This window comes from Diadema antillarum, unplaced genomic scaffold, assembly GCF_040938485.1.
Source record: "Diadema antillarum isolate AM-2024a unplaced genomic scaffold, OU_Dant_1.0 seq00000085_RagTag, whole genome shotgun sequence".
Lineage (NCBI taxonomy): Eukaryota > Metazoa > Echinodermata > Echinoidea > Diadematoida > Diadematidae > Diadema > Diadema antillarum.
In genome coordinates, this window is record NW_027271177.1 from 522,780 (window position 1) to 544,381 (window position 21,602).

Sequence of the window (21,602 nt, forward strand, 5' to 3'; positions counted from 1 at the left end):
CTAAAACTGGAAATATAACGTCTCCGAAAACTTCTGATACTGAAACATCTGATAGTGACATTTATGTGTATACAGATTTTCCGACCCTGGATCTTTTTTTTTATAGTTACAAACGTGATTATAATATTATATCTCATGTTCATAATGTTTATGATAAAATATATCATGAATCATTAAATTTGTAAGGATTATACGAATGAAAATCGAAATGAAAAGATAAGACATTAATGAAAGCAAGGAAATAGAGTGAGACAAATAAAAAAAAAAATCAAACCTCAAGATAAGGTATTGTTCATAAAATGGAGTATGAGAGGCGTGAAGGAGATTCAAAGAAAAGGAGAAAATAAAGGATGCATGCTGCGTACACTATCAACATACTCAGACCAAACCGTCGTAAGATGGCAGGAAAAAAAAGAATACTGTAATTTTGTTTGGTTGTTGGTCCTAGTGTTTGAGTTTCTTTGTATTAGTTCGTGTATGTGTGTGTGTGTGTGTTGTGTGTGTGTGTGTGTGTGTGTGTGTGTGTGCGTGTGGGCGTGTGTGTGTGTGTGTGTGTGCGCGCGCGTGTGTGTGTATGTATGTGTGTGTGTGTGTGTGTGTGTGTGTGTGTGTGCGTGTGCGTGTGTGTTCGTGAGCGCGTGGGTTCGTGTCGATGTGTTAGATACTACATTATGCAGAATTCGCAGGCAAATTACATCTTGCACCGCATGATGTAAGGATAAACAGGAGTGTCTGCATGCTGCCGCTTTCTTATCAAAACCTTTACGCAAGGGACGTATCAGGTTAGCTGCTCTTTCATTAAGTATACTGCACGTGCGGTGTGAATATGTACATTGAACTTATTACAAACCACTGATTACTCCAAGAAATTGTACGTGATCGCAACAATGAAAACTTGATTTTGTGTGTGTATGTGTGTGTGTGTTTCTGTAACTGGAGAAAAAAGGGAGGGAAAGAAAGAATAATAAAGCGAAGGTGAAACCGATGGACGTGGTTGGGGCAAGTCTTTCATTAGAGCTTACATTTTAATCCGTGATCTAAAGACTCACCTTAAGACGAAATGTTTGCCGTGTTTCCTAACAGTTCGCACGAGCAGAGGGTAAATTGATTAATACTGAAGCTATTTTGTCCTACAAAAGACGTTCCGGACTTTGGCGTGTTTTGTCGCCACTATACACCCATGAAACGCAAAGGCTACCTGCTCTGTCAAACTGCGGTACAAATTACACCCCGTAGTCTAACCGCCCTTAACAAATATATAAATTCACCACGAGCCCTTTCAGATTTTAATCAAATAATCGTCCTTAGAACAAGAATAAAGGCGTGTTTCCCCTTTTTCCTCCTGTTGTTATCAAACACATGTAAGGAAAATACTTTTGTATATCGACATTTATGTAAATCATTCTTTCTATTATGGATAGTTGGCATAAAATAAACGTGTATAACACTCAGCCATCAGCTGAGGTTGTTCCTAATAAGAGGCGGGGTCACCTGTTCTCACCATGAGAAAAAGCACTTTGAGAAGTTAAAGTGTTTTAGAGGGTTTTTTTTTTTCAATCTATTGTTGTGTGCTTCTTCCTAACTCTACAACAGGGCGACACAGCAAACTCTCAATTCATCACCAATCCACTTTATTTTCATGACGTGAAGAAAGCTGCGGGTGTTGCCTACAGCTTGGAGATTAAACACTCTGTTCGTTCTCTTATTTCTCCACTGAAAATACTAGCATCTGGGTAACATGAGGCTAATGAGTGATAAAGTGTATATCATCATGATCATGTGTCTTGCACTTTATTTATTAGTCACCGTGAAGTTGTTTTTGTCTCTCTTTCAAGATATAATAAAAGAGTAACAAAAGCTTAAACTTTGCTTTTCTTCTTTTTTAGAAACTGAATAAAGTAAAAAAAAAAAATCAATTTGTACTAGAATTGAAAATGTCAGTCACAAAACAAACCTTGGTACTAATCAAAACAGTAAACCAATCAATTCAATTCAATTCAAACTGGGAGTGTGTACCAAACGCGAGCTACAACGATAATCGCGATGTAACACGATTATTACTGAGGATTATGCGAACGGAAACAACAGCTGGCGCCCTAACTATCAATCCATTGCTTATAATAGCTCTCGCGAGAAATGATCGCATTCAGAACTTATCGAAAAACACTCGGAGAGCTTAGTCGAGTCATCGGCCAAGCAGCTAATTTCCACCCATATTGCCATTTCTTGCAATTAGATTATAGTTCAAGATTCATGTCATCAACATTATCATATTCCTTGACAATCAAAACATTTCGGTAACATTTGGAACATGTTGATATCAATTTTAGTCAAATAGCTACTAAAAAATGATCCTATTTCCCAATAGATACAGATTCCGTCAAAAGAAAGAAAGAAAAAAAAAAACAAGAGGAAAAAAAATCCTGGACCCAGACGGATCACTCAACCAAAATGCAATTATTTCTTGTTGATGTCATTACCAACATTCTCTCAAAATTTCATGCAAATCCGTTAATAATTATTGAGTTATTTTGCAATTAAACAAACAAAAAGCAAATAACAGACAAACAAACAGACAAACAAACAAAATAAATAAATGCCGTCAAAAAATAACATCTTTGTTGGACGTAACTGTGGAGAGGCTGACAAGTTATTTGCAAGGTACAAAATTACACCTAAACGAACCAGCACACAACACACACACACACACACACACACGAACACACACACACAAACACACAGATAAACATGCATAATGTATGTACACGCCTGGGAAAATGTGTGTATTCGTACTCTTACTCTCGATTGGTTCAGCAAGTTCAGCGACGAATTACAATATCCCTCAACTACCGAATTTCCCTCATATCTTAGCGCATGCGCTTCTAACTACCGGGCCAGGCGGGCAATCAGTTGCCATCTAACGAAGATAGCCGTACGTATTGTAAAGCTTCAGTGGCACATTCTAGCTCGCAGCGCCAATGGAGTTAAGCAGGTTGAAAATTTAAAAAAGCTTAAACAAACATTTACAGTAACGTTGATTTCCTTCTATCCCTCGTGAATGTTCAGCTGTTTTTGTAACCATGACTATAAATACTGAGGTGCTGGTCATTTCAAGGTCAGCAGAATCTGTGGAAAGAGTGGGAAAACTTGGCTCTGACTAGCATCGAGTCAGCCAACTTCATTTATTCATACTCATGTCGGACTATCACGTGTTTTCTGACCGTTGCCAGGTTGTGCTGGATCTTCTGGTGAACAAAGAGACAGTTTATTCATCCTTCGTTACCTCAAGAACTTTATAGCAAGATTACTCATTGATAACAATCGCCTGAAAAGAGTGATAATGGGAACGCCTACCCCAGTTCCGAATGCCACGAACATTTCGTGCCATGGCTATGAGAACGAAACTGACTGCTACTGGAACACCACGCTGAACAGTACGGCAGAACCCGACCGGACACCGGGCACTAGCTGGGACGACGCCACGTGGATTTTGACCAGTGCCTTTGTCATTTTTACCATGCAGTCAGGTAGGCCATTCACATTCCTTACCCCCGAAAACTCGTCTAAAAGCACTGAATTGATGCCTTTGTTTATTAACAAGCATGAAGAGAATCAAGAAGAAAGAAATAAAACTAAGAAAAGCACAGTCACAGGCACGCACGTAAAGAGACAGAATGCAAGTTTTGCTGTGTTTCACGATATGTACGGAAAGACAAAAATCTAACAATATGTTTGGCAGAGATATAAGAGAAAAGCAATTCATATAAACACGAGCATCTCCCTGCATGTTTCTTTTTCTATGTCTGTCTGTCTGTCAGTCTGTTTGTCTGCCTGTTTGTATGTGTGTCTGTCTATCCGTCTGTCCGTCCGTCTGTCTGCCTGTCTGTCTGTCTGTCTGTGTCTCATCTCCCCTTTCTCTCTTCATCTCTGCACGTCTACCACTCATGTATAGCTCCTAAAAGTCGTTCTACTCAAACACCCTGACACTGTCTTATTAATCAGATTCCTGTAAACGCGTAAAAATAATTATGTTAATTTGTCGAGTTGTAGTCGAGTGGTAGATACACTGTTATTTCAAAATCCAAGGAAACGCACTGCGTGGTCGGATGAAGGTCGTACCATTGGCAATTCAAGCTAGAATGTAAATGACAGTGAAGCATGGGTTTTGTTTTTAGTGCATCCAAGCAGACTAAACTAAAAAAAAAAGGGATGTGAGGGATACAAAGTTGAACGTAAGGCTGACGCATTCTGATTTTACTTACAATGTTTGATGCGTTTTCCTGTTTTCTTTGTTTTTCCTTTGTTAATTTCTTCCAAAGGAAAGAAAAACGGATAAAGAGATATACTTTCAGTAATTAGCTGGTAAAGGGAACTCTTTTGAATAATAATATTATTATCCCACCTGCTGACAGAATTGCTCTTTCAAGGCCGCTTGTGTTATTAATTTTTTTTTCTGTCATTTATCTTTCGAAACGTTTCGCACGCAATTCAAATTGTTTCCTTGTTTTTTACTTTTCTACTCATTTCTCCTCTTTCTGCTCCTCTCTCTTTTTGCTTTTGTCTTGTTTTCACACAGGGTTACCCATCACGCACACACTAAAATACACATAAAGCCTTTCGTCAATATGTATCTGATTATCTAATATTTCTATTGTTCGTATTGTATCTATCCCTTTTGATGTATACTTTACAACTTATACTGTATCAGGAGCACATACAACGTTGGTTGCCGGAGTTATGATGTAGGCGGCCCTTTTAGCGCATAAAGCATTACTCTTTAAACCGTGTTTTATACAGGCGTTGCAGCTTGTGCATCTTGCAAAATAATACGGTATGTCCTTGAGTTTGAGTAATGGGACATTGTGTCCGTCCCAGGTTTTCATTTGATGGATCTAGTAATGGAAAACAGAAGATGCTTCTAGGCCGATAATCAATCCCAACGAATGAATTAATCACCATGGGTCTTGCGACAATATATATATATTTTTTAATATGGTTATATGTATTCTATAGAAGGTTTTGTCGGGGAACCTCTATACAAAATAACAACAAAAAGAATAAGAATAATCACCATTATTACTTCATTTAGACTGCTACTACTTGTACTACTACTGCTACTACTGCTACCTACTGCTGCTACTGGTGCTGCTACTACTACTATACTACTGCTTCTACTTTTACTGCTGATGCTACTACTACTACTTCTACTATACTACTACTACTGTAACTACTACTGCCAATACTTCACTTCCAACGTTTAAAAGATAGTTATAACCAAGTGTAATTATTGCCCGTTGTAGACACAAATTACTTCGACCATGAAGGACCAACACATTTATTTTCATTTCGGCTGCGTGAGTAACAATTTTCTGTAAGTAATGCATCTAATCAATGGCTGCCTTCTGAAGAATAATGTACACGTCTTAATGGATTCTAATCAGTTTATAGGAAGACAACTACGTCGACTTAATATAGACAATTTTGGTATTCACTTTCATTTTCATTTATTTCATTTCCACCAATGCAAAACACATCATACACAAAATAACAAAATATCAATACAATTGAAAAGAATTCAAATATGTATACATATTTCAAGTCTGCTTTTAGCAATCAAAAGGTGACTCTTACAATTACCCATTTTAATTCAAACTATCTCTGAAGATATAGAAGCCTTTTCAAAGTAAGAAAAGATTAGAAGCCCATGTTCTGTCTCTCTCTTTTCACACACACACACACACACACACACACACACACACACACACGCGCACACATACACATGCGAGCATACATGCACTGCATAAACACATGTATATACTCACACACACACACACATACACACATTTATCAATGTACATATATGATTTAAGAGTCGTATTGCAAAATGAGCTAAGCGCCATTTAAAACATTAATTCCATCATAAGATAGAGCAAAATTAAACTTTTCCAGTAATCCCTCACCTAAGACATAACAAGGAATATTCTAGAAGTTATGATTAAAAACATTCTGTATTTTCTTATCATTTTCTTTGTTCTTTAGGAACTTCAGTCGGAATATCTCAACTTAAAAGGAATGGATTTAGCTCGTTTTGTGATAAAACTCTTCATATATGTATAGGGCTATCCTTCTGTCTCTATTTGCTTGCATCCACGCTGCTTTTAACCTGCGCTTAGTCGGCCGATCTTTTAAGATTCAAGCTTGACTTAACTGACTGTTGGAGGTGACATGGACACGTTTGAATGGGTCGGCGATTTTACGCACAACATGTCAACCGAGTCTGTGGGGTGACAAATCGAAGAGACGAGTGTCGCATTCAGCTTGTCTCTCCGTAGCCTAAAACCTGAATTGAAATAAAAACATAATTGAACCTTAGGGCAAGAACGAAAGGGGAAAAAATCTAAAACAAGGGAGCTCTTTCAATTTGATGACGCATTTTGAATAGTGACATTGTCAGTGCGTCATCGAACAGTTTTCCGGATGCTATAGAAGGTAAAACCAGGGAGATGAGACACCTCCCTGGTAAAAGTCACAGGGGAAAATATACCAAGTGTATCTTCTTGTTCTTGCGCAACAATGCAAGCCCTTTAAAGGTTCTCTTTCTGAAGTATTTTCTGCGTCCATTTCGTTCTTTTAAACAACATTTCTTCCATTCATTCCTCTGTCATCCTGTTATTCCCCGACGTCTAATTGCCTCTAATTCTCTCTCCCTCCCACATTCTCCCCTTCTCTGTCCGATATGACTAGATATTTCTTACTCTTTCTCATCCCAGCCATAGCCCTTTCCGTCCGCAGTTTCCTTTCTCAAAGATTGAATGGATGATGGAGTGGAGTGAGACTGTTGCCTGTCCGTAATGGCTGACATGACAAATGTGAACAAAACGTCTCTTCGTTCCTTTTTTTTTAAAATGCAAGTTCTGTTTTTATATCATCTGTATCATGTGTAATGACGCACATAGAGGGCCCTACAGGGTCCCCGGTGATTTATTTCTTTTTTTATTCTTTATTTTGTAACTTTCTTATTTGCAAAGTATTCCGGAAAGAATATGACAAGATGTCACAATCATAATCGCATTCATAATCATAACAAGATACGGTCCAAGGTGCAGAGGAATATTTTCCATGGAGAAGTTTGATTTTGATAAGCTCTACGAGAAAGCGAAAAGATAAAATAGTGAAACTTTTCAAATTGAGGTGCCAAATTAAATTAGATTCTTTAAAGGGGTGGTATAGTTCTGGTTGAGATGGGGATTCGGATTTTATTATTTTGCGAGATGATAAGAAACCACTTTATATAAAATATGAAAGAGCACACAATTCAAAGAGGAATTCAAATTTTATGTGGTCAGCTTTGGTTTTGAAATGGCTGAGATATCCGAAAACAAACAGGTTCTGATAAAAGATGGGTCCCGCTTTTCATTCGGAACATTTTGTTTTATTATGTTTTTAGATATCTAGGCCATTTTCAAAACTGATTTTCTTTTTTTGGTAATAAACCTTGAATTCTTCTTTGAATTGCATGCCCTGCCATATTTCATATAAGTAGTTTTTTATCATCTCGCAAAATGTTAAAACCTGTGTCCCCATCTCAACCAAAACTACACCATCCTTATATGTCCTACAATGCCTCCTCATGTATCTTGGTTTCTTAAGTTCTGAGAAGGAATAAAGCAAAAAGAAAAAAAAAACACGATGAGATGCACTTCGGTCATTTTGTATTTCTCTGAATATAGGCTTTTCCCGATAAACGTTGAAATTTGCTTCGGCCATTAGACAAAACACATAACGAGCCCATGAATTCCACACTCTATGAAATTAAACAAAACGTGTTTATAGTCCATCAACCCTAGAATATAATTACCACAAGTATGACATGTTAGATCTTCCTTTTTATTCAGTTCAATTAAAACTAATCTTTCATAGAAAATGTTTAGATATGTGATTATAATGATTTTGAAATGATCTGTTCCTGCTGGTTATACTATAAATGAAATAATTACAAATGATAGAATGAACGTTTTGTGTTAATTGAAGCGTTGAACATTACCTGATATTAAATGGGTTAGTCAAATACCGGTAAGTGATTGGCTGAACACAGTCACGTGATGGAGGTACATTCGTTATGTTCGCCCATGGGCGAACACTCTTGTGAATGTTCTCCCATGGGAAAACATTTTCACGTAACAAATGACAGAAGGCTTAGGACCGCGCGCGCACAGTGAATTTGGCTCTGCGCGATCGAGCGCAGCGATGCGAGCGATCGAGTGCGTTGTGCTGGTGGTTGACGTTGACGTATTTGACGTATTTGACTAACCCATATAATATAACAGATGATGACTTTTGTTGTCGGGAACATGTACCAAACGTTCCATCCTCAGGGTTTGAAATGCTATTTCAGGAGGCTATAAGACCCTCGACTTCGCCTCGGGACTCATAACCTCCCTCAATAGCATTTCAAACCCTTCGGGTGGAACATTCGGTATGTTCCCTCCCCCGCCAGTCATCATCTATATATCAAAACCAGAAATGTAAAAGCTACATAACCTCACAATCGAAAGCATAAGATACAGGGGCAGATGGAATAGTTGGCAAAAGATTTTCGTTGCCATGGTTATATGCCATTTCAGACACTTAAAAAACTATTATCGTAAACACACCCCCCTCCCTCAAGAGGAAAAAAACCAACAACAAACAAACCTCAAGTCCAGGTGAATCTTCCCTACATGTAGGTGTCAAACAATTTCCCCCGTTTGGACTGAATGCAACTGACTATACAGCAGATGGTCGAACAACAAAACCAGGTGAAACAAACAAACAAACAAACAAACAAACAAACAAACAAACAAACAAACAAACAAACTGTCTGTTATTGCTAAGTGCTGCTAATGCCTGATGTTTGACCTTGACGTTGGAAAGGGCATATAGCGTTTGCCAATAGAAGACTGGAAAATGTGGCAAGATGTGTTGAGTGAGTGATCAGGTCTGTGAGAAACCAGGTAAACCAAGTAAAACAATCCACCTGCGATCATCCCATGTCCATTGATTGGAGTTGAGTGCAGACGAAAGAATCAGATTTAAACAACCATGCCCCATATGAATCAACTTTACATGAACACTGGAAATTCACCCATTAGGATTATATTGATTTGGTTATGGTCTGTGGATCGTATTTTCGAGATCAGGCGCGCTTGTGAAGGCGATATACGGCGCTGTTTAGTTCGCATCATCGTGATCATGCTAGACAAACGGTTAAAACAATTAGGAATAAAAGTTTGGAGCTTAACGATTTGTCTTGCTTAAAGCTGAACTGGTTATGAGGTCGTGAATAAAGGGTATAGAAATACTATTTACCGTAATAGCATTTAAATGTAGGTATAATACAGGAGAAATCGAAGTAAGAATATTATTACAGTATTCGTGTGACATTTCTTTTCTTTCTTTCTTTCTTTTTTGCAATTGTTAAAGTTGAATTGGAATGAACGAATGTTTTTATAGATAAGAAAATATTAGTACCGTATGATTACGTTACAAAATACATGAGCGGTCAAAAAAAAAAAGAAGGTAACGAAACGAAGATGCATTTCAGAGAAGACAAATATGTCTTCACCGAGACATCTGTACGCCTTCCTCTTTGTTCTTTTATGTTTTTATTTTCTTATGTACGGATGTTAAAACCTATGCGACAGAAGGTTTCTGGATACCTTTTCAAAAATATACTAACAGTGTTGGATATCATTATAATTATCATCTACCGAAAATGCCACTGTTTGTTTCCTTCCTAATGCAGAATTTTTGCTTGCACAAAAGCATGACCACTTATTTGAAATCATTTATTTCCGATAAAAAAAAGAATAAAATTGTGTGCCTTGCTACCAATTTGACAGCTACGATTTAATTGTCAACAAAATTAAATGGTTGTGTAAAACCATGCAGTCGGAATTTTACTAGCTCGGCTTAGAAATCATCATCTACACAGCTGACTACTAGTAACTGCACAGTTTTGATACATCATCACGCACACTCGCGCGCACACACACAACTTACGTGCACAGACCTATTTTTGTCTGCATCTTTGTGAATGATGTGTAACCGGGCGCCTTTTTTTTAATAATGACGCTTTACGAATGCTGTTCATCATCATCATCATCATCATCATCGTCATTATCATCATCATCATCATCATCATCACCATCATCATCATCATCACCATCATCACCATCATCATCATCATCATCTTCATCATCACCACACACGCTCACACACCCACACACACCATCACACATTTACACACACAGATACCCACATACGTCCACGATGTGATCATACAGATGAACGTGCTGCTTCAACTCAGCTTCACACCCATGATTACGACTGTTCTATTACACCATATAAATACACAGTCTACATAGAAAAGGAATGCAACTGTATACTTAATCAGGACGTCATAACTATTAATCCAGGACACGAGTAGTGAATAATTTGATTTTGGTGCATCTATTCAGTTTTTTTTGATCCATCACCCTCTCCTCCCCTCCCCCACAAAACACACACACACACACACACACACACACACACACACACACACACACACACACACACACAAGACACAGACGCGCGCACACACACCACAAACTAGCAATAGGTATCTATAGGCCTACTTGACAATGCTTGACGGGAGTACCGCGCACACGCACACATGCACACTAAAAAGGTAGTCGACGTACTGTGTCTTTGATGTTGTTGTTTCTTGTATCTGTCCACGCTGCTGTCCTTGCAAGTCGAATGCCGCGAGGCGACTCATGCTCGCTAATTAGTGTAAGAGTTTAATGCATGATTTGACTTTATGACGCCTTGGAAACTATAGCATGTAACAGAAGCTTTATTATACGCACACGCATACGACCAAGCAAGGAGTCCTACTTCAAGTTCATCTTATACAAGGCCGTTTTAGCGTGAAGGTTCGTTTTAAGCCAAAATACCATTGAATACTACTTTCCTTAATATGAAACCTACGCGTGCGAGCACACATGCACACAAACTCACAAGGACACGGACATACACAAACGCACACACATACGCACAAAACAAATGACATCATACAACTATAGAAATGTCGCTATGGCGACAGGGATGCCTCCGCCATTATGCATGATTCTCCCAATAGGTCCATAGTACATCTTGACGATGTGTGACGACACTTTGACATAACTAGCAAAATATCAAAATGACATGTCAGTAACGTGTTTAATGTTCACTTTTCTTGAACTAGGTTTACTTGGCTATATATAGTGTTCAAGAGAGCAGGTATTTGGGGATTCGAGGATTTTTACTCGATTTTTGACTCTTTTATAAGTTTATGCATTGAGTAATTTCCAAAGTATGGAGAAAAGGTGTCATTTAAGCATCAAATAGTAAAATTTTAGCATTTTATCAAGTGTGAAGCAACATGAAACTAATATATGGTGAGGAGAACGATTTTGAGTTGTTTTTTGAACGTCCTGTTAAATTGTGAATTTCGAATACTGGGCGGTAGTGAATTCCAAATGACCTTACTCCTGGGAATAAACCTATCAGGATATCAATATACACGTATTTGAGTTTACCTGACTCTTATACCAAGAGAGCCAGTCTTTGTGTCAGGTTGTATCGTGCATAAGCTCCGCTATATAAAATACAGTTTTTTGTTTCTTTGTTTTCATCGTTTAGGCTTTATCATTGTGTCTCATGCACTTGCAAAAATGTTTAATGTAGATTTGAGAGTTACCAAAAAAAAAAAAAAAAGAAAAGAAAGTGAACCAAACCAAAACCAGCAAGTCCCTAAATTTAGAAATATCACCATGTCTATCTTCAGCATAAGTATATATATTAAGAGTTTGCTAGTTTTTTTTAAAAAAAAGCTGGCTTGTTGAAGTGCAATGGTTCTTGTATCCTAATAATTTCAACTCATTCAGTCCACTTTGTTTATCCATGAAATACACGTTATCTGTTGCAATGTGGAAAACATGTTCGTTATGTGCAAGAAAAGTTCGGACACGTATCGGAAAGGTCCACCAACGAGGAAAGATTTATCACGTGATAATGCGTCTGTTCTAAGTTAGGCGTACACTGTAGCTGGCTTATTGAACAGACAAGCTCAATTAGTTAATTGACCCGTATTCTGTCCTATTACTATTTTTGCTCTACTGCAAATGACGTTGATGGTCAAAAAGCACAAATTCAAAACGTATGACCTTCAAAAGACAGCGTGCATGTAGGCCTATATGACTATGTGTTTTCGAAAGTATCGCTACAAAAAAAAAAACATGTGAAATTGAATATATCATGGGGTACCCATTAATTCTCTACACACCACACCGAGATGGAATCGACTTCTTCAGTATGATACTCAGTAAGTAATGTAAGAGGTCTTTACTTGAGTGCACATGCAAACTAATTAATCATTCATTTACCGTGCGAAATTCTCGTCGTTGACAAGTCAAATTAGTTCGTCACACTCGCGGCACACGTAACAGTAAAAGCATTTTCGTCTTTCAGCGATCATTTCCGTCAAATTTTCCTTGAAATTCATCTCATATCTTTGTCTGTTGTGATTTCTTGGTCATTTCATTTTTTCTGCAACCGTTCCCTTTTTCCATATTTAGGGTTAACATACGCACACGTGTGCCCACACCATACAAACAAAAAACACAGACACAAACACACACAGACACAGACACAGACACAGACACAGACACACACAGACATGCACACATACAAACACACCCTAATCAGAGTACACATGGAGACAAACATATACGTCTGTCACACAAACGAAAACAATGATCCACGATTTTCAAGCACATTATGATTAAAGACAATTTTACATTTGTAGGGCTACAGAGTTTAAGCCCGTTTTAACGTTAAAAAAAAGACATTATAATTTGTGCCGTTTACCATGTTGAATAAAGTTTGTTTCACACACAAGATGCAATAACATAAGATCAGGAAATAATTAAATTCCAAATGTTGTCATGACATATTTAAAGATTATCTTTAATGTTTTTAATGTTTTCTGACTGCCGAATACGTAGAGCAAGTGAGATAATGCCGACTTAGAATTGGTTCGCCCTCACGATAAAAGACCAATACAATTTGACTAATTCATTTTTAAAAATTCATGAAATTGTGCGAACAGAGACGAACTAGATCCTTACACTTTCGAGTCGATGGGCGGCGGGGATAAATATCAATGACAATTGACGGTTTTGTATGCTATGTCTTTGAAAATGGTTGACGAAAAACAAATTACAATGACAATTGACTAAATTGAAGTTAGGATTTGCATTCTGTGTGCTTCTCGGCACAAATTCGAATAAGAGATCACTGAAATTGACTTTTAAAATGGCGAAAGAGGACGAAAACCCCATACTTCAGGTAAGAAAAAAAGAGGGAAAGACGAGTATAAAAGAAAAGAGGGCGTGTGTATAAAAGCCTTAGATATGAAACTATTGTACACTACATTGCGCTGCTTTCATTTTGAAGAACAAGGAATGACGTCATCCTATTGGTAACGTCAACAGGTGTTAAAGGGACTGTACAGTACTGGTTGAGATGGGGATTCAGGTTTATAACATTCCTATAGGTGAGATAATGAGAAACCTCTTATGAAATATGAAAGAGCATGTAATTTTAAGGATTCAATATTTATTTGATGAAAATTGGTTTTCAAATGGCTGAGATATCCAAAAGTGATAATAATAAAAGGCGACAGGCCACGCCTTTTATTAGGATCTCTTTGTTTCACCTTGTTTTTGGATATCTCAGCAATTTCAAAACCGATTTTCATCAAACAAACGTTTGATACCCCTTAGAATTGCATGCTGTTTGACATCTCATAGAGTGATTTCTGAATATCTCGCAAAACGTTAAAAGCTAAATCCTCACCTCAACCAGAACTGTACAGTCCCTTTAAACAACAACAACAAACAAACACATGCGTCTTTCCTGAAGCGTTAGCAACGGAATGGCCCAGGTGTGAAAACATTCCATTTTTACTCGAACAATATCGAACGTGATCAAAACGGGGTGATAGTCACACAGGAACAAATACTGAATGGGGAACAACACCCCATTTTGTATTTAGCTCATTCGCACACTAGTACAATATTAATCATCTTGGGGTTTTTTTCTCATTTGGTTAGGCGCTCCATGCGTTTTAAAAGCGACATAAGACATATCAAAAATCTACAGATGAGCAACTTGGGCAATTCAATTCAACAGTGTTCAAAGAAAGAATGAACTTGCATAGACCAGATGAGAGAAAGGCCAGTCAATTAAGAAGCAGCGATTCTATTGTTTTGCATGGAATGCATTAGCAAACTGTTTCCTTTTTTTCCTATTGATGTTAGTTGCAAAATACCAAGCATGGAGCTGTGGTGGCAGGTGAATGATTACACAGACAGTCCTTACGTCACAGGTGCTAATATGAATGAGTAATCCCACTTGCCTGTTGAACACAATAATGACCACCACCACCACCAACAACAACAACAACATCAACATCAGTAACAATGGCGACGACGACAACAACAAAAAGAAGAGTATTCACAATGATAGAGTACAACAGATGATGGAACGTACTCCGATACAACTAACAACTTAAAACACGCGCATTACTAAATTAAAAATTGTCTGGCTGTCGTAAGTGTCATCAAAGTAATCTGATTAGTTGCAACGAATAATTAATCTTCAAATATTTTCAATATGATATCTCGCTTAAAGATGTAGATTAAGGGACGACATCTTAAGCTAAAAAGTCATCTAACTTCCAAGAAAGGCATCAAGAGTCATTTTCGCTTGTCTGTCGCCAATTCTCAGAGAGTGGTTTGCGATAATTTAGAAGAAAATTGAATAATAAAGAAGTTTACCAAGAAGCTGTGGCCACAAGAATAGTCACGTGAACGTTTTCTTTTATCACATGATCCCGACCGTAAACTGCGAGATCTCGTCACCATGGTAACACAGCATACCAATGAAGTTGTGGTCATGCGATATTTCCACTTTGTTGCATGTCCAATGCATTTAGAATTCTCGAATGACACTAATTACTTTAGAATAAGATAGAGAGAGAAAGAGATAACAATTGCAAAAAAAAAAAGAAGTCAAATTAGGGTGTCACTGCATAGTTCTTAGGTTTCGTTGTTTTGTATGAGTGTCTCGCCAATAATACTATAAACGACGGATAACTATTGTTTAACTACAGTTTTCAGCAACCGTCTTATCTGGTGGAAAGAGATACATTGGATACTTTACGAATAGTGTACTGGTTATGTGCGATGCAACTTACGGAATAGGTTTAGGCGATATCTGACGGATATGGAAATGTTTAAAGATTTTTTTTTTTTGTATACCTATGCTACTGTGTCCGTAATCCCATTTTTGCTGGGAGCACAAATCCTTTCCCTTATCTTGTCCGATTTAAGCTGAAAGGAATCAGGACTGTGAATCAATAACTAATGTTAATAGCACGTTACGTACGTGACAACATATCATAACCAGGGGCGGATCCAGGAATTCTGTAAAGGGGGGGGGGGCGTGACTAATATTTCTGGTTTCATTTCATTTTTTCCTTTTTATTTCTTTTGTTTTTAACGAAAAATAAAGGGGGGGGGGCGTGCGCCGGTTGCGCCCCCCCCCCCTGGATCCGCCACTGATAACGAAACAAAAGAAAAAAAGATAGATTCGATTCAACATAGGACAAAATGTATACTCTTTATGATGAGATTAAAATACATATCATTTTAGTTCTTAAAATCAAGTGGAGAACAATGCAACATAGGGCCTTTCCTTTCACACTGTTGCAATGTACATACTAGAGATTTCCCCCGGAGAAGGGGAAAAACAGCAAATGAAAGGCTAGATGAAATTAATTTCCTCTTTCATAAATGACATCATGGACTAGCTATACGTTGATCTACTTGACTAGACATCTTTGACGTCGATATCACTATATGATGGCCTTCATAACCTAATGGCACCTCCTTTCATCCGCCACCAACTGCTAGTAGAATAGGTCAAACCCTGTTAGGAGTGTGCACATGCACATCAAATGATTGCTTTCATGCAATTATTTTTGTTCCTATAAGTTGGATCGCGAGGTAGGTATTTTCTTGGCCATGGCCTGCTTTGTAGCTATCCTTCATGTGCGAGGGCAGACCATGTTCAATTAGAAGAAAAATATCTGATGATTTTATGACAAGCAATCAACATCAAAACGCCATCAGTGAAAGTGATTGCCATCCCTGAGTTCCCGGTATACAACATGACAAACAAATTTCCAGGTTCATACACACAAACCATATCCTAATCACTAACATCCTTATAAAAACAACAACAACAACATGCAGTAGAAACCAGAGATAAATCAATCACATCAACAGCAGTCACAGCAACAAGAATAACACTCACTACCACTGGCACTGCTACCCCAGCTAATGCCACCACAAGTACGACAATTAATACAAACAGAAATAACTTTTGCCAATGTATCTACCGACGATATTCTCGATTTACATTATTTTGTCTATGATGACAACCACTACCTCCATGAAAACACTACCACTACCACAACCACTACCATCATCACCAGATCACTACTACTACAACTACCACTACCAATGCTAGACTACGACTACCATTACTACTGCTACAATCATTGTGGCATTTTCTTCCCTTTCACTTGTAATACCAGTACCACAAACTCCTACTCCTGTTCCTCCTCCTACGAGGTCCTACTTCCACTACTTTATTATTATTATTATTATTATTATTATTATTATTATTATTATTATTATTATTATTATTATTATTATTATTATCATCATTACCACTACTACTACTGCTGCTGCTACTACTACTACTACTACTACCACTACTACTACTATTACTATTACTACTACTACTACTACTACTACTACTACTACTACTACTACTACTACTACTACTACTACTACTACTACCAAACCTACCGGCACAACTACCGTTATCACCGACACTACTGCTACTACCACTCTTTCTCGAACTATCAAATCTACGCCTGCTGCTGCAGGTGCTGCGAGAACTGTATTTTCTACTTATATTACAGTTGTTTTCTTGCATGTTTACTTCTTATTTTCAATGTGATGCGCTGTGGATTGTTATTGTTATCCATGTAAAAACTTATTTGATGAAAGTCAGCTATGATAGTGAGCACCTTGTAAGCCTTTCGTAATTGAGCCTTTATTTCTTTTCTGTGCACCTATGTGAACAGGGTTTGGGCTTCTCGAGTCCGGAATGGTGTCTCGGAAGAACGAGGTCAACATCATGGTCAAGAACGCTGTCGATGTCATTTTCGGAGGCCTGACCTACTGGATGTTCGGCTACGGCTTCAGCTTCGGCGTCGACGAGGGCACGAATAAATTTTGTGGTAAGACGCCCTGATGGGGTGAAAGGAAAGCTTGATATTACGTTCCTAGTCCATGATATGCTTGGTAATCTTTATTTCATGCAGTCAACAGGTAGTTATAAAATCATATATATATATATACATATATATATATATATATATATATATATATATATATATATATTCTTGTTCAGTCCTAATACGCATAAGAATTTAATAATGATAATGAGTTTAGTCCTTTTTTGGTACTCTTTCTAAATTCATTAACATCAGGTGTTTTATGTTGAACTACGGTTCATTCGTGTAGAATTCCTTTGTGCTCAAGGATCAGTACCTTGCTAGAGGATATATTCAGTGGAATAAGGTATACAGGATTTGCGTTAGGTTTGCTCATAAATCATATTCGAATGTATCCTTTTCCGCTTTTTTTCTGCCAGTCAAATGTTCCGAATGTTGTTTCAACTAAGCAACATGGTATACAGGTAATGTAATCAGCCTAGTCGATGAATAATAAACACCTCTTTTGCTATATCTGTCTACTGTCTCGCAAATCTCAAGTTGATAGAATCACACGTCTTTATCAAAGCAATCTGGATAGTCTGTACTGATATCATAGTTTGTTTGTATGACTTGTGGATTGCTGTATAGGTGTTGGACACTTCTTCACCGATTCCGTCAACGAGGACGAGCTCGGTTGGATCTTCGCTCAGTTTGTATTCCAGGCCTCTTTTGCTACAACGGCTACCACCATTGTTTCCGGTAAGAGGACCACTTTGAATCGGAATTCATTTCATCTTCTAAGTGCCGCCGTCTTCTGGATGGTTGTTATTAGCCTCCGAACTAGGATGCTTCTGCTAACACTACTTAGGTAGAGTAGAAGGGTTATGTGTGGAGAAGGCTATCGCTATCTTTCACCCGTTCCCGCTATGCAATTCATTTTTCACATATCTCTAATCAATTGTATCACTGATACGGTTGAAGTGAAACCCTGTTTTAACAGGTCCTTTCAAACCAGTGTTACCGAGACAACGTCCGACATTTTTTTTTTTTTTTGTATTTACCCGGTAAAAAGTTGCTCAGACGTTGTCACTGTAACTCTTGCATTCGATTCTAGTCAGCTAGGGTAATTATCCCGACGTTACCCTGACATTATACCGACAACCCTTCTGTTAACACGCATGCGCCACAGTCCATACAGAATGGTTCGCCGCTCGTTGATCACATGCATGAATTGTTAAACCATACCCTCTTTGCGCATGAACGGGTAAGTTGTTATAAAAACCTACCCGGAGAAGGCTAATCGATCGGTGTGTTGGTTTAAAACTGTACTCCTCCCTCCTGCGGTTTTATTGTGCAACGCGAGGAATTTTGTTCTCCGGACGTTTTCCCGACGTTGTTGGGGGTAAGGGCTGTTTTAGTAATGGATGGATGAGCAAGGGTGTCTTCAATTGACGCCCATTCTCTTTGCTGACACCACGCCCTCATGCGTTCGTACTTGCCACGCCTTTCTACATCATCACATGCTGGCTTTGAAGGGGTCCTTTGCATGGTGCGGATTATAAAATCCTGAGAAATGAATCCTTAATGAACGGCTAGTTTTCAGTGTGGCATTTAGAGAGAATAACGGTTGAGTGAGCAAACTGGGGGCAGTATCACGTACATGTGATCGCCAATCGTTTTTACTCATCCATTCGAACTTGCCTTGGATTACACGCAGTCAATCCTTACATCAGTCACAAAAAATTCATTTGGGATACACACTTATTTCCTCATTTCAAGTCACCCCTTTTCACTTTTGATTTGGTAGGCTTACATGTTTTCTCTTTAATTTGATTAGAATACGAAAATACTGGAAAGAGAAGGCAACAACTGAGGGAGAGATAGATAGACAGATAGACAGACTGATAGACAGAGAGGGAGGAATTAGAGGCAGATCGAGTTACAGAAAGTAATATGTTTCATTTTCACAAAGGACACACACATATAGTGTCAGCATCCTATGCCCATACGCTATATGAATTTGAATTACTGAAACTGCACTGATCTTATACTTAAGATACAGGGAACAGTTCAGCACGTTTATTTTCATATTTCACTTGACATCTCTCTGTCTATACATGTTCTAAGGACCAAAAAAAAAAAGAGAAGAAGAAAAAAGGATAGCTAATATTATCATATAAAGCGGAACCACAAAAGCAGAGCTTGTATCCGCGGGTTCCAAAAAAAAACAAAAAACAAAAAACAGAATAACAATGTAGACAGGGAGATAGGACACAAAGTACTATTGACAATACTATATCACTATGAAAGGTTAAATAGCAAGGGACAAAGGGCAGAGAGGAGGTAAAAGAAAGGAGAATATCAGTACAAAGAGAAGGATAAAAAAAGTAAAACCAAGAAAATACTATCGATAAACAAGGCATGTTAACAATTTAGGTCCCTTTATTGTTTATCATACTCTGTCTTCAGTAGTTATCAGGGTAATATGTATTTCTTAAGACTGATCGCCCTCCCCCCCCCCCACACACACAGACACACACACAGGGTACAGCAGTTGTTCAATTTACCTTTTTAGTACTTTGTTACCTTTTTATGTCAGCTTGCGCAATTGTCCTTCATTTTTAATCCTCATAAAAAGCAATTTCTCATCAAACAATAAATACTCCTATCACGTTGCGACCTTATAGCGATAGGTAATTTTATGATAGCTGGGATCAACCTTCAGCGTGTAAATTAAACGGTAAAAAACACAGAATAACAGCAATACAGTATTACGCAGTACATGCGATATTTTCGATGCATTGAGGTTGTGTGTTTGTTTTTTCGCCACAGCCTTCCTTGAGCTTGTATTGAACGCTTGGATAGTCGCGACCTCGTTCAGACGTTAAGTCCACTTGACTTTAATAAATAAAACAACCTAACAACAACAAGGAAAACAAAACATGGTTATTTGAGAAAGAAAAAAAAAGACTAAGGTCTACAGGCATTATTGCGTTGAGAAACATATACGGCTATACTTTTTGTTCAATACTGAGCTGATTGTATTGCAAATACTTCATTTTAAAAGAAATACGAGTCACGTTACCCATGTTACCAGGGCGAAGTCGATATTCGCATCAGTAACACCATTTTCACTGTACTATACCTATTCAATACGGTCTGACGGTCGCTTTTGAACATTAAGACTGGGCAAGCAATTTAAGTTGCTATACTATTCTTTAATGAATAGAAACATTGCATGCGGCTTACGTTGTTATTCAGGGTATATACAAAAAGCAACATTTGCTATCCTGTTTTTTTTTTTACACAGTTTATACGATATATTTCTGTATACCCTTGAAATTAAGTGCACATGTCTGACTCTTTCGGGTAGTAGTATGGCAATTGACACAGCTTGTCCGTATGTGTGATAGAAACTTTGCTATAATGTTAACTTTTAGGCAATGCCTAAAACCCTGGTGCACGAGAAAACCTTTGTTCGTTGAAGGTTTAATATAATGGTACATTTGGCATTGTTTAATTTGATACACATCAATTTCCCCATTAGTGTCATGTACAGCCTATGAATCTTATTCTCACCATGTAATCAAATACAATGACAAACCTCTGGCGTCATTGCCGCTAGATACGGAGGAAATTTGATTTGAAAGGTTAATGCGTTCCTCCAACTAGCAAACAGATTAATTTATTTGTGTCTCGGACACAGCGCTCTGGCTAAGGTTGCGTTTATCGAACGCTTTGCTTGTTAACTTTCGAATGACAGTCGCAGCTACGTTATATTCCTTTGTTTCCAATAAATAGCAATCTGTACAAGTTGGAGCTTCTATTGTTTTGGGTTGTCTATAGAAGAACCTTGGTCTTTTGACAATTTTGCAGCAGGAAAGTTACGACAATGCGCAAGGCCTAATTAAACGATTTTGGCCCTTTCTAGATACGATCTGTAGCGTCATGGGACCTTATGATTATGAGTAGTTGAACATTCTGAGGCAGTCTGCGTTGGTTGTAGAAGAGCAAATCGCCAAATCGCTGCCCTGATAACATGGATAATAAGGACGTTGTCGTTGTGTGTGTGTGTGTGTGTGTGTGTGTGTGTGTGTGTGTGTGTTTATGTACTGCCCTAGATATTCAAGTATTCGCTCAGTTATTCGTATTTTTATTATTTTTTTGTTACTGCTTTATTGTA

At 37.9% G+C, this 21,602-nt stretch overlaps 1 protein-coding gene across 1 annotated transcript in view; it reads left to right on the plus strand.

Annotated features, from left to right (window-relative positions):
- Window positions 1–3,340: 3,340 nt before the first annotated feature.
- The window catches only part of LOC139726464 (putative ammonium transporter 2), a 41,307-nt gene continuing 23,045 nt past the window's right edge, over window positions 3,341–21,602 (plus strand). The window contains exons 1-3 of the mRNA XM_071637419.1: window positions 3,341–3,527; window positions 17,285–17,440; window positions 18,068–18,178. Of these exons, the coding sequence (XP_071493520.1) occupies window positions 3,341–3,527; window positions 17,285–17,440; window positions 18,068–18,178 (454 nt within the window). The remainder of the gene's footprint in view (window positions 3,528–17,284; window positions 17,441–18,067; window positions 18,179–21,602) is intronic.